Source organism: Pogona vitticeps, chromosome 3 (genome assembly GCF_051106095.1).
Source record: "Pogona vitticeps strain Pit_001003342236 chromosome 3, PviZW2.1, whole genome shotgun sequence".
NCBI classification, from domain to species: domain Eukaryota; kingdom Metazoa; phylum Chordata; class Lepidosauria; order Squamata; family Agamidae; genus Pogona; species Pogona vitticeps.
This window is the reverse complement of record NC_135785.1, coordinates 154,903,120-154,917,991: the sequence shown is the minus strand read 5'-3', so window position 1 is coordinate 154,917,991 and position 14,872 is coordinate 154,903,120. Positions and strand designations below refer to the sequence as shown.

At 39.4% G+C, this 14,872-nt stretch overlaps 1 protein-coding gene across 4 annotated transcripts in view; it reads left to right on the top strand.

The window, feature by feature from the left end:
- Nucleotides 1-14,872, top strand: part of LOC140705802 (uncharacterized) — a 78,118-nt gene that overhangs the window by 23,860 nt on the left and 39,386 nt on the right. For 2 of the 4 annotated variants that reach the window (XR_012085326.2, XR_012085325.2), the window contains exon 3: nt 8,187-8,451. Coding sequence is in view for 1 of the 4 variants with exons in the window: in XM_078391391.1 (XP_078247517.1) it covers nt 8,187-8,341 (155 nt within the window). In the remaining 3 variants the exon portion in view is untranslated. Of the gene's footprint in view, nt 1-8,186; nt 13,968-14,872 lie in introns of those variants that run through there. The other 2 variants (XR_013544033.1, XM_078391391.1) reach the window with 1 other exon arrangement.

Genomic DNA, 14,872 nt, shown 5'->3' with positions numbered 1-14,872 from the left:
TGTTCTCCTGCCTCATCCTGGCATTGGCCTCCTCCTTAGGGACTCTTAGCTTCTCCACCTTTCCAGTCCACAGATCTTCTATCCACATCCACTCCCAGCCTGGTGGAAGCCCTCCTTCACCCCCTTTTATATCTGCTAGTCCCACCTCCACTACTATCTACACTTTTTCTCCTGTTCCCACCAAAATAGTCCCGGTCTCTTTGACCATTGATTCTTTCAACTCCTCCTCTATTCTCCCCAGGTCAGCTCCAGGTGGTCTTGTCTTCCTTGGTGGGGGAATTGGTGGGGTTTGATTCTCTTTATCAGCAGTAGGCGGGAGGGGCGGCACTTCTGTGAGAGGAACCTTGCTCTCACCTCCGGTCTTACAATATGCTACCTTTTATTATATTACTGACAGTAACACAGTTTGTTCTCACACTGGCAGAGCATTGGTCTTACCTTATGTTTTTTTTTTGTGGGCCTTCTTAGCAGATACATCACGGTACAAAAACAACAACTGAATCTCTCAGAAGCCTGGAATTTCAAAAACCTTTCCATACCCTCAGTGAATTAAACTTACAATCACTATTTTTTACTCTCTTCTTTTTATTTTATGTTGCTTAAGGTGCATTTTTCCTTTGCGGTATATACTGAGAAACATAAATGGTATACAATCAGTACTAGTGTTGCTAGGAAACCTAACATCTGTATTCACTACCCTACCATAATAACCACCACAATAAAAATGTAGTTTTCTGTGTGGAGTTATACTAATTCTGAGATTTTCTCTTCCTTTTCAGTGATGCAAACTTTGGAAAGCAAGGCAGACCTAACATTTTTATGGTGCTGACCCAAAAATGTATTTCAGTCAGTTCTGGAAACATTTTTTCTCTCTCTCTTTGCTTGTAGCGCCTTCACCTTTTTCATAAAATGATTGTTGTTTTACACACAGAAACACGAACAGCATTATAATCCTGTGTTTACAGGAAATGTTTTGTTAATGAACATGAATGGACAAAGATGAAGCCAATTTATTTTCCAGGTTCAGTCTCGTGTTTTCAGAAGTATAATCAATCACTAATGAAAAGTGTAAAGGAAAATTTGCTTATTATCTGGTCTGTGTACTGCATGGAAACAAATCACAAATTCCCAATTGAACCTGTCTCATTTGGACATGAGGTCTGGACTGAAGTGCAATGGCCAGATTCACTTCTGGGACAGATCTTGAAATGTGCCTTATATGCAAATTCCCAAAGCCAGGTTTTTGAAATCTAGGTTTGTTCTTTAGTGTCTGTCATGTCTCCAGATTTTTTAGACATCTCTGCAAAACCAAAAGGGTTTTTGGGCCACATCAATGGGATCCTGACAAATTGGCATAGTTTTTGGGGAACAAATCAAATTGGATGAGGCTTGACTTTCACTGGGCCAAATTGGTGTGCACATCAAGGCCCTAAATTACCCTCCAAATCAGATCAGTGTTCTGTAGGTCTGTTGCTGAAATCCAGAGCACAGGGAATTTAGTAGGGGTATAAAGAGTTAAGGAAACTTGCCCCCTAGAATCCTAAACTTATATTTTATTGTCATGTACATAATCAGACACACTATGTTTGCATTAACACACAGCTTTTTCCTCTGCCCTGTAAAAAATTATATCAGATGCTTTTGGATGTACCAACAAAGCCTCAGATTTTACACCTGTAAAAAAAAGGAATGGCACTGTAGTTTTGGAGTGCACTTGCAAGCAATTATATGATTGAGAAAAGGAATGTTTCAACCTAGATCAAAACGGGAGCTGACATTGGTGTGATCCCTTGCACTCTCACTGTCTCTCTCTCTCTCTCTTAATTTAATAGCAGCCTTTCAAAGAAGAACATAGCTATCTTTCTGCCCCCCCATGGAATTTTCCCAATGGAAAACCACTTTCTAAGGTTGTTGCCTGCCTTAAAAAAGAAATATCAGCTTTGGGGAAGTGTAGTTTTTATCAGAAGCATCTTACAGGGAAAGGTTAACCTTCTCTTTTAGTTCCAGCATCACAGAGTAACCCTCCTGTTGAGCTACTGTTAATTGTAAAACAAATGGAAACAGTGAGATAACCAAGATATTGTGGTTGTTCCGGGTTTTTAGGGCTCGTTGGCCATGTTCTGAAGGTTGTTCTTCCTGACGTTTTGGCAGTCTCTGTGGCCGGCATCCTCAGAGGACAGCAATCTCTGAAGATGCCGGCCACGGAGACTAGCGAAACGTCAGGAAGAACAACTTTCAGAACACGGCCAAACAGCCCGAAAAACCCAGAACAACCATTAGATCCCGGCCGTGAAAGCCTTCGTGAATAAACCAAGATATTACTGTGATCAATGTATGGACATCCAGATGTTGAAGCACAACTCTGAACAGTCTCAGTCCACAAAACCAATGGTGTCAAATGAGAACAGTGGTGGTCCAGAAACATCTGAAGCATCTGAACAGCTTTGGAACACTTGGGGACTAGGATTTCTATTCTAATTAGAATAATCAGAAATTGTAAATTAAAAAAGAATATTGACAAAAGCCACTTGTGTTCAATTATGTACTAAAACCTCAATAGTGAGGTATGCATTTGCTGAAGCTTTGTTATTAGCTTATCAGAAAAGCAAGGCTCCATCTGTGAGCCCTTGACTCAGTCATGCAAACCTGGGATTGTTGTCTATTCTATGTAGCAGAAGTCATACAAATCTGAAGCATTACTGTTAAGCATAAAGAGCCAGGGGAAAACAGAGGCAGCAATCTGAATCATATTCAAGGTCAGCTTTGAACTTTCATTCCAAAGACATGCCCCAGCATCACACTACCTATGCATGGAACAATAATTACAGTTTATGTGCTGTCAGACAAGCCTCTCTTGTTCTGGAACAGCAGGAAACATTGCATTATTTTGACACTTGAAAAGAAAAGAAATAAAACAAACAATGCTTTCATCTGCCGCATTTCAGCCACTGCCACTACAGAAGAAATCAGAATATAATCACCACATGCAGGTATACTATATCAATCAAACTCTCCTTGTTTTACAGATGATGTTTGTCTTATACTCCTTGGGAGTCTTCGAAGATATCCAGTGTTCAGTCTCCATTATCTCTCTCTCTTATTTTTTTTCATGATATCATGATAAAAAACCTAGTTCTTCTCAGAAACATGAAAACAACTTTTGGAGTGTAGCACTTCATATGGGTTAGTAGTTCTTGGCTGTCTGGATAGCTCAGTGGCTTAAGTGTCCCCATGATTCCCCATGGTGCCTCCTGGGAGAAGAGTCAGCATGGGCAAGCTGCACATTCTAAGGATGCCCCCAGAAGAAGGGAATGGTGAACCACTTCTGAAAACTCTACCTAGAATACCCTGGAAAATGTCACCATTAAGTCGTGACTGTCTTGATGGAACATAATTACTATTTATTATTAGTTCTTCTGACTAATATGAAAAACCCTATAGACAGTAGCATTTCATTTTGCAGATTTGTGGCTCACAGAATTGAATATCTTGCTGTCTTAAAAGGAAAAAAAAGCATTTGCAGTAATTATTGTTTTTTGTTTGTTCAGCTGCTTCTCAACTATTTTTTTTAAAATCAGAGTTTTTACGCTTTTTCCAAAGCAGGTAATTCAGAACTCCAGCATCTAGGGAGATGTGTCAATAAGTTCTTTTTTAAAGTAGAGCATTTCAGACTGTGGCTCTGCCACATGACTTATTATGATGACATATTGCTGTTGCATTCAAAAATCAACACATCAATGCAGTATAATTTTCTTAGCTGTATCACCTTATGTTGTCAGGGAGCCAGAACTGGCTGCAGCTCTCAGTTGAGAATGGGGATGGAAATCCTTGCTACTTCTGTCATGGAGGAATGAGGAATCATAATTTTCTTCTCACCTGCCAGATGTTCAAAACTATCTCCTGCTGCTTTCGACAAGAATTCTCATACCTGTGAGAATTGCTATTTTTGCCCAAATTGTGCAAATTATTCAAGTTACATCAACTGCACACTGTGTAAATTGTGTACATTATATAATATTCACAAAATGGTGATAGTTCCTTACTTGTGTATGAACTTCCAGAAGTAAGAAGAACCAGACAGCTGTTTTTTGATCCACCAGAAAGCCTTTTGTTGCATATGTGTGCTTTGCTCCAGAAAGACATTTTGCACAGAGAGCTTTTGTGCAAACTGTGGAAACCTCAATAAGAGACCAGAAAGCTCCCTATCTTGATCTCATACAGAAGGTGAGAAATTTTGCAGAGATTAATAAATTCTCAGTTGGCTGTCTTGCCATTTTGAAGCAGGCTATCTGGATGAGAACAAAGAATTTAACAAAAAATTCTTATATCCTTGCTTGAGAGTAAACTTGACAAAATAAGCTTTCAGGTATCAAAATTAATTTCCAGAATCATGCTTGGTGGTTAGGGGCAGCCCTATTGTGAGGAAAAATGAGGAAGCTATCTTAGGCAGCAAACAGTAGAGAGCAGAGAACAGTGACAAGATCATCATCATCATCATTTCAGAACTGCAGGACTGGAAGGACAAGAGTTCTTTGTGACATGTGTCTTGATTTACAGTATATCTCCTAAGCTGGCCTGTTTCTCAGACTCTTGTTATTGGAGTTGAGACATAATTAAACTATCACGGTTATGTTGACTTTAATATATGGCAAAGGGATTGGAATGCAGAGGAATATTCCTCATCATTCTGAAACAGAAGCCTTTGGCAGTCATTATTTAAGCTGTTATACTTACTACAGGTACAGGAGAACCATTAATTTCATTTCATTACCTCTCTACATGCAGTGGCCCATGAATCTGAAGAGGGACACCTTCAATTATCAGTAGGGGCTTTTCACATGAGCTAGGACTGTTCACACCAGGTGCACTCCATGTTGGGGTTATTCATGAGGGCAACAAAACTGAAAGTAAAGGGGGCAGGGATAGAACATTCCCCTCTAACTCTGATAACTTTGCCCACTTAAATCAGAAATGGATAGTTTCCATGACCAAAGCATAGGAGTCCTCCAATGAGGCCTGGAGGTCTGAGTAACTGGGGGTTTCAAAGCCTGACAGGGTGGAGGACCTGCTTGATGCTGGAGATTCTGAACTTTCAGAGAATCAGGAGCTTAGGCTTGCAGATCATGAGCCCTTGGGGACCCAGAAGCCTGAGGATGATGAGGGCTCAGGAGGAGGGGGGATGACCAGCCAGGCTGCATGTGTGAGCTCAGCCAGAAGCCCCATGGAGGAGAGCTTGAGGAAGCCTCCTTGGGAATAAGTGGTACCCTCACAAGTGGGAAGTGCGCCGTTCTTCCAGGGCAACTGAGGAGACAAATTCTTTGTCTGGGTTCTTCCTTTGCCAGCTGAACATCTGCAGCTGTGTGTTGGGTGGGGCTTCAGCAGCATACCTAGAAAACAGTGGGCTCTACAAGCTGCTTTAAGCAACTTGTTGAACATCTTCTTCCTTGTTCCTGGGTTTCTTGCTCTGGATTGCCTAGACATTGTTTGATGGTTTGGCCTGTTTCTAGGACTACAATTTTGGACTGCCCTGCCTACATGATTGCTACAGTAAGCTTTATATTTCCTACTTCATCCTTTCCTTGGTCTGGGACTCTACTACCCAGCACCTTCACTTGCCTCACCCAGTGTGGAACAGGGCAATAATGCTTAAACAGTACACAGTAGCAGTGAACATGTATTCGTACTCCAAGGGAGAACTGTTATTCCCAAGACTTGCAGCAGGCCACACATTTTGCTGAAACCAAGCACAAGGTGTGTGTATTGTGGGTGGTCAGCCTTGTTTTATAGTATCGTTTGTAGAAATTATTTCTCTCAGTGGTGGAATGGCAATAAAAATAGCTTTCCTGTTGTCAGTGGTAATCACAATATTATGATATATATAGGGAATTTCACCTCCCTGGGAGCAGCTAAGAGGATGCACATCAACTTATCTGGCACACCCCAGTGCTCCAAGAGAAGGGAATAGCTTGGGAACTCAGGAAGAAAGCCTAGCTGAGAGGAGCTGCCATTGCTGCCTCTCAGCATTTGCTGTGTGAGGCAATTGCCTCATTCTGTTTAATGGTAGGGAAGGCTCTAGTTGCTCTACATACTTTTGATCTTATTTCCTCTTATTTATGTGAATCGTTAGGGAGACATAAAATGCCCAAGGTTTGCCAATAGCCAAGGATTGCTAATAGTCTCATTCTATTATCTAGTCGTTAATTGTTTTCCCTTTTCTTTCCCTTTTGACCAGCATGCTGTAGATGAATTATTTCCTTACTTTAAAATAGATTCATCTTGTATGCAAGAACCCGTTCTGGAAAATGTTGACAACCAGAATAATCAGACCAATCGTTTGAGCTAAGAACAAGTGAAATATATTGTCTTTGCATCTTTCCTTCACCAACAGCTCTGACCCCCCCCCCTTTAAAAAAAGTCATGTCATTTCAGTTGCACGTACTTCTGTGCAAGAGCACCTTGGCCAACAGACTAATCTCTGACTGCTTGGAATGAACTGTTCAGGACAGCGTTGAGCAATGTCCCTCTGATTATATATGTTGAATGTTTTGCTGCCCTCAGCAGGACACTTCAGTTCATACAATTTTATATCTCATTTGTTTAAAGAAATCTGGCTTTCACATACCATAAAACTCCAATACATCACCAGTGGTGGATTTTTCATGGCATAGATATCATCCTTATATGCATAAATTGTTCTCACACACATATATATATGGTTTCTAAAATTTGCTCCAGATATTAACCCATTCATAATATAAACCTCTTTCACACACATTGTAAACATAATTTATCATTCTGAACATTAGACCTAATAGATACATTACACACAACAGAATGCTTTGAGACAGAGCTTAGGAAAGTGTAGCTAGTGCAGAGTCATAAATTATGGCCTTTTAATGTATTTATCATAATGAATTGATAACTGCATCTGGACTGCATGATTTCAGGCTACTGGTGGGGAATTGCAGATATAATTGTTCCTCTGTTTTAAAAAAGCATACACTAGTGTACATACAAAACTACTTTGTTAACAAGGTTTCATCCTGGCTTGAAAAAAATCTGCAGCTTGTTATGATACGATGCTGAAAAACCTTTGCCTCTTGATTTTGCCAGACGTATACAGTAGTTTTGGCTGAAATGTGCTCCACAGTTTTCCACACACCAAAAAAACATGTCTCTATTCCCAGCTCTGAAATCTGCATAAACCAAGGGAAAGGGTTGCAAGTTCCCTCTTGAGGCTTTTTCAAAAGATAAATTTACACCACTTTAACAGTACCTTGTCTTTAAAAAGCATCAGCAACTTGTGGTGAGCTGTCCTTTCTTTCAAGTATCCAGGGACAGGTGATAATGTGAGTATGCAAACTGGTTTATTTACAAGCTGAGGTCTTCTCCTTTTGATCAGCTTCCTATACACGCATGGCAACATGGAGGAGTCTAGAAATTGAAATTGAAATAGAAATTGTCTAGTCCTTAATTTCTTCACAGTGACCAATAGGAGATTGGAACAGTGTTCATGTGATATTTATCAGATGGGAATTCAGATGGGAATTCTGATGGGAAATGGCAACCACTCCTCCATTTTATCCCTCTAAAAGCAGAGAAAGAAGACATGTTGTTAATGTCAGGTTTCTTTGGTGTGATAGTCTGAAGGGAAATAGGAACTACACGTTTTTTTCTCTCTTTGTAGCCCAGACTGATGAGACCAACAATGATGGTAAAGGTGGGAAGAGCTATTATTTCTACAGTGCTGAATTTTAATTAAATAATTAGTTACATGCCTAAACCTAAATCAATTTTTTTTTAAAAAAAATCACTTTTGACATTTTATTGAGGGTTTGGTGGGAACCTTTTGGCATTTCATCCCACACTAGAAACTATATAGTGGATCTAATTTATACAGTATGTATTGAGTTCCACAGTATATGTACCCTGTAGTCTTTCCTACAAAATGTATCAGCAGAAGGCAGATCTTTTCCTCCCTTTTTTAACATATGTACCACCTGCACAAGTATGAGAGAGGGAGAGAAAGAGAATAATCATTTAAGTGAAAACAAACTACAATTGTGTTGGCGGTATATACTCCAGAGGAAATAGGAAGGATCTAGCTTCAGCTCATATGAAGAAGATTATAGTGTACACCTTTGGCAACCTGTTTTTTAAATAATGTTCTGCACCTTTTGCTGTAGTTCTTGAATACAAAGAAGAAGAAGAAGAAGAAGAAGAAGAAGAAGAAGAAGAAGAAGAAGAAGAAGAAGAAGAAGAAGAAGAAGAAGAAGAAGAAGAAGAAGAAGAAGAAGAAGAAGAAGAAGAAGAAGAAACACTAAGATGTTTACTTGGGTAGAGTAGAATATATCTGCAATCAAACCCCAAGATAAACAAATGAGTAATTTGCCCCAGAATCATGTCTTTGTTCCCATGATATATCAGACTCATACCATGGAAAGTGAGAAGGTAAGAATCCCCATATTAAATTTATTTTTGAGAAAATAAGCCCATTCTTGTCCATGAGAGGACTTTAACCATTCAAAAGCCTGGTAGACAATGGTGGACCAATACAATCCAGACTCAAATATGGCAGAAGTGGAAGACAGAAACTAGCAGAAGATGCAAACAGGTGATTCTAGAACATTAAAGCATAGACATGTATGCTATTCTGCAATGACACAGGCAGTGTTGGGAGAATGTTGTACATAATACTTTCCTTCTTGTGGCAGCATAGTAAATAAAAGCAGTAAACAATGATGTATAGTGAAATCCTGTTGCTTTGTGTTGCAAGTTGAAACTAGAATAAGTTGTAACAACCCATTTGAAAATGGGTTGTTATGCTCCGTGGTTTTAAATTTCTTTTAGTATTGATTTTATTTACTGCAACTTTTGAATATTGTCTTTTTAACTACGTAAGCTGCCTTGGGTCCTTTTCAAGGAGAGAGGTGGGATAAAAATATTTTAAATTAAATAAATAAATAAATAAAATGCAGTAGGCCCATTGAGTCTGTGGGGATTTGGTGAGTCAACTCTTTTGTAAGTTCAGTTGAATCAAGTGGGCTACTCTAACTGATTTACTTTGCTATGAAAAAGGCTTTCAGTCTATGGGTTATTTGTAAATGTAACTTGTACATCTCAAGGAAGGTCTAGGAGAGGGAAGGACATGTAGAATTGGAATGAAAAGTAAAGAATGAAAGGCTAGTAATGATATCCATGGTCATAAAATACAAGGTTTCAACCAATGCTCTTGTTGAAAAAAAGTAACTAGTTACATGTTACCTGTGACTAGTTACACCTAGGCTCTGTGTAGAACACAGAAATATGGAAGACTGAGAAGTCTAGACTCTGATTTTTTTCAGGAAACCTGGCTTGCCAAATCTAACTCAAGGTCTGTGTGCTCATTATGGTGCCACATCTCCCTCACTGAACAAGATGATACCAAACAGATAATTGCCATTAATTGGGTTTTTGTGAGCTTGAGCCTTGAACACTAACCACTCTGTCTTGCTGGCTGCATCTGGAAGCCACTGTGCATATAACATGGATAGCCTTCACTTAGAGTGCCGTAGATCAAGGATGTTAGCAGACAGGTTGCTAACTTGGTGCCACTCACATGCTCCTTAGCTACTTAAAAAGTATTCCCTTCCTGCATTAACAGCTGTCTTGGGGGCCACAGGAGGAAATGGGGTGAAGACATTAAAATGAATGTGTTGGACTGCTGCACCGGGTAGAAGCAAGTGTGATTTTAAAAAAATGCCACTTTAAAATTGAAGGTGGCAGATATTTCACTCTACAGCCAGCATACACACACAAAATATGCTTCTCACTGGCTCTCAAAGGAACACCACTGACTGTTGAGCTGTAGGACGGACAGTGCAGCTGTAATCAGTTTAAAAATAAGCACAGAAAACAGTTGCTGCTTCCTTTTTCTTTCACCTTGTCTACTTCTTTTCACTTAGCCATCACAGGATTTACTTGTCAGCCTCTAGAGGATATTCAAGCAAAAGCATCTGGCTTCATGGAGAGCTCCGCAGGCGACTGTATAGCTTTTCGCATTCGTCTCTGGGTCTATTATCTAAGCAGCTTTGGTGTTGCTTTTGTCTTGTCTCCTATTCCCTCTGTCTAATGTCTCACTCACCAGAGCAATCAGCAAGGATCTTCAGCAAATCCTTCTTTCCTCAGTCTGTCTTGCACCTAGACGAGAATATACTTCTGAAAAATGACTCCTAAGTAGGTACATTGCATTTCCTACTGAGAACGGGTGCTGCCTGTCACAGAATCTGAGATGAGAGATGTCTTGTTGCCTCCCTATTACCTGTCATCAGTTAGAAAGAACTCTGTAAAAATATGGAAGAGTTTAGGCATCTGGCTGCCGAGCCAGAGGTTGGCAGTTTGATTTCCCATTGTGCCTCCTTGACAAAAGTGGACACATTGATCCACAGAGTCCCTTCCAACCCTGCAGTTCTAAGATTAGATTAGATTAATGTTTCTTGTAAACTAATAACCAAGGACTAATAAATTATAATATTAAGAAATCACGCTTCCATCACATTGTGAGTAGTAGCTCTTTATGCTTTGCAGTGATTAAACTGCAGTACTGCAGCCCAAACTCTGCTTATGACCCAGTTGAGTCCCAGGTAGCTGGCTTGAGGTTGATTTGGCCTTCCATGCTTCTGAGATTGATAAACTGAGTACCCAGCTTCCTGGGAGGGGGCAATGTGTAGCCTGCATAATTAAATTCTAAAATGCCCGGAAAGTGCTTTAAGTGCTAATGGGCAGTATATATGCAGCACAGTTTGCTATTTTTTATGTTAATCCCCTTCAAGGATTGCTGTCTTGTTGTGGCAAAGGGGCTTGAGTAGTTCAGAGAAGCTATGGGCTATGCTGTGCAGGACACCCAAGATGAACAGGTCATAGTGGAGTGTTCTGACTAAACACGATTCACCTGGAGCAGGAACAGGCAAACCACTCCAGTATCTTTGCCAGGAAAACTCCATGGACAGAAACAAAAGGCTAAAAGATATGATGCTGGAAGATGAGCAATCTTAATTCTGGTTTGGGATTCATCCAGTCCAGCCTTTCACATGATGTACTGTGCATATAAGTTAAATAAGCAGGGAGACAATATACAGCCTTGTCATAATCCTTTCCCAATTTTGAACCAATCAGTTGTTCCATATCTGGTTCTAACTGTTGCTTCCTGTCCCACATATAGGTTTCTCATGAGGTAGATAAGGTGATCAGGCACTCCCATTTCTTTAAGAACTTGCCACAGTTTGCTGTGGTCCACACAGTCAAGGGCTTTTGCATAGTCAATGAAGCAGAAGTAGATGTTTTTCTGGAACTCTCTGACTTTCTCCATAATTCAGTGCATGTCAGCAATTTGGTCTCTAGTTCCTCTGTCCCTTTGAAATCCAACTTGTAATTCTGGGATTTCTTGGTCCACATACTGCTGAAGCCTACCTTGGAGGATTTTGAGCATAACCTTGCTAGCATGTGAAATGAGTGCAATTGTACGGTAGTTGGAGCATTCTTTGACACTACCCTTCTTTGGGATTGGGATGTAGACTGATCTTTTCCAATCCTCTGGCCACTGTTGAGTTTTCCATACTGGCTGTTTTACTGAGTGTAGCACCTTAACAGTGTCATCTTTTAAGATTTTAAATAGTTCAACTGGAATGCTGTCACCTGCACTCACCTTGTTGTTAGCCATGCTTTCTAAGGCCCACTTGACTTCACTCTCCAGGATGTCTGGCTCAAGGTCAAGGTCTTTCTGGTATAATTCCTCTCTGTGTTCTTGCCACCTCTTCTTGATGTCTTCTGCTTCTGTGAGGTCCCTACCATTTTGTGTACTTTATCATGTCCATCTTTGCACAAAATGTTCCTTTAACATCTCCAGTTTTCTTGAACAGATCTCTGTTTTTTCCCTTTCTATTATTATCCTCTATTTCTTTGCACTGTTCATTTAATCACAGTATTACCATCCATCTTACATTATACACTATGTTTTTGTTGTTGTTTGTAGAACTTAAAATCAAACACATACCATCAGAGTTTACAAAGTTACTTTTAAAAATTTCAAGTCTTAGCTTTTAAATTTTCAAAGTGTACATGTACAGTTATAGTTCCAAAACTCTCCCAAAAGTCATTGTTATCTTACAGTTTTCAACAGTATTTTTGTGTTTCTCAAATGCAAGTAGGATAATGAACTTTTAACTAGTTCTGAAAAGGAAGCAACTGAATGTTACAAATCCTTGGCCAGTAGTACAAAATGAGCTGTTGTCCCATTCACCTCATCAGCATATCAGCAGCCACCTTGAACTTGGAAGCCACAGCATGAGGCAAGCATGACCCAGCACTTGAATGATGTGATTTCTTTAACCACCATTGAGTATAAATTACTTATTAAATCATTACATGATTTAGTGCACTTATTTATTTATTTATTTATTAAATTTATACCCCGCCCCTCTAGAACATATCTACTCGGGGCGGCATACAACATAACACTTCCACCTTATTTATAAGCAAAAGGGATGTGCAAGAATTTATTAGCTGAAATCCAGTTGTGCCATTTGCACAAATGGTGTAATATTTAGATGTGAACAGCCTTAGACTAAGACATCTCTGTAGACATTATCGTGCTACTCAGTATGCATACCAGCTGATATCCTGTTGTGCATTGCTTCAGCTGTAAAGGCGGATGGCCTCATCAGCCATGAAAATTAATCATTAATTTAAAGTTTCTTATTCCCCTCATCCTCACATTCTGAGGTTCCATGGGGTTCCCTTTGAATGTGGGAACGCTTTTGGGAGCCTCAGATAGGAGGGCAAGTTTTAAATATCTGAAAACCACCACTGCCAGGATCAGTATGCTTGTAGCAGCATTTGAATATTAAATACTTCTGCCTTCTCATCCCAAGGCTTCCCCAGGTCAAATAGGATCCCTAGGGAAACTGGAGATGTGGGGTGTGGGGGAAAGAATGGGAGATTAGAAATTTTTAAATTAGAGATTAACACCCATGGCTGATGACACCAAAAGTCCTACCACTGTGCAGCCCAGTCACAGGATTCCACCTGTAATGTCTGTGGAGATTTTTCAACTTATGCCAATTTGTATCTAAATTTTATGCCATGTACATAACTGTGCAACCAGATTTGTATCACCATTTCTAACAAGCTACTTCCAGACTCTGGTGATTTTATGTATCTGCAGTCCACCTTGAAAATGTGTTTAGCCGTGCTGAAGAGTGGAAACAGGCTCATGGAATCCTTCATCTGTCCAAATCTAATTTCTCCCTAACAAGGCAGACCACAGGTCTATGCCTGGGGTGTTTTTTAATCAGGACAATAAAGCTGTGGGAAAATGGGAAATCCAGATCTTCATTGCTTCACCTAGGTAAGCCCTTTTCTTGTTTACAATGGGCTGGATACACTTAGTCTGAGGACAAACCTACTGAAATCAACAGGAGATGCACTAATCATGATCAGGTCAGGTCCAGCTTTTTTTCAATAGACCTATTCTGATTAAGAGTAAATGTGTTTCTTACCTAATTAATGCATATATATGGGTAGCAGCATACTCTAATGCAAAGTACCGTCTTACAACACTTCCATATTCAACATTGTTTATTAAGAGCTTTTGTCTATTTACTTTTATTTATCTAAAATATTTTTTTACCCTGCCTTTCTCAAGAAAAGGACCCAAGGCAACTTGCATCATTAAAAACACAATATTAACAGCTAAATACAGTAAATTATTCAAATATTTTAAAAGAATGAATGACATTTTATTAAAAATGTTAGGTAAAAGCATTACTAAAAACAGATTTAGAAGCAACAAAATGTGCTAGTTTTGCTTTAATAAAATAAATATCTGTTAAAAAAGAAGCAACAAAATGCAAACCATCCTGTTTTAAAATTTATAGACAGACAGTGGTATGTGATTAGAAAACCAGGGATTGGGCAGGAACACAGAAAAAGCAAAGAGAGGCTGTGCTGGTCCATAAGAAAAAGGAATAATCCAAAATGTGCATCAGGAAAATACTTTTATTATCCCAAAGCAGCATTCAAGCTTTTGAGTCATGCAGAACTCTTTGCCTGACAAAGTGACAAGAAATATAGGGTACTCTTGTTCTTCTCCTTCTACCATCTACTTCTTGAGGAAGAGTTTTAAGAAAGTCAGATGCTCATGTGCTTTTTGCTGATATTTTGGTAGCTGCCCAGCTTTGGATGCTGCAAAAAGCAGACTTTTATGAATGTTCTCAAAAATGTATCCACATATAGATGTGGTCTAAGCCAAATTGAAATTTGTGGATGATTCTCCCTAGTAAACAAAATACCCCTGCCACAATTCTTGGGAGTGTGCATGCATTCTGTTTTAGTGTGTGAGTGCCCCCTTGCCCCCCAAGAATCACAGCAAGGGTACTCTGGTTATTGGGAGAACAGGCTGCAAATTGTGATTTAGCCTATTCTATGAACAGTAATTCAGCCATCATGGAATGAGAATCAGTTCAGTAGCTATGCTGAATTTTGTGAGTTAAAATCCAAAAAGTAATTTTTTCCAAGGTGTGAAAGTAGTGGAATGAAGGTCTCTGTGCTTTGAACAGATCCTACCAGTCTAAATATGTCCTTGTGTGTTTATCCATACAAAATAATCTGAGAACACCAGGTGAGTCCTTCACTTCTTTCTGTGAACTATTTGTGAATCATATCAAAATGAAGTGAATGTTCTGTGATGTTGCCTTGGGTGATGAAAGAACCACTTGAAATATTTTGGTGGAAAGAAAGCTGTCTGTTCATATCTTTTTGAAATTCTGAATCCACAAGATTATCTCTACCTGCACCCCAGATTACGTAAATCAGAAGAATGAACATAGATTAAGCA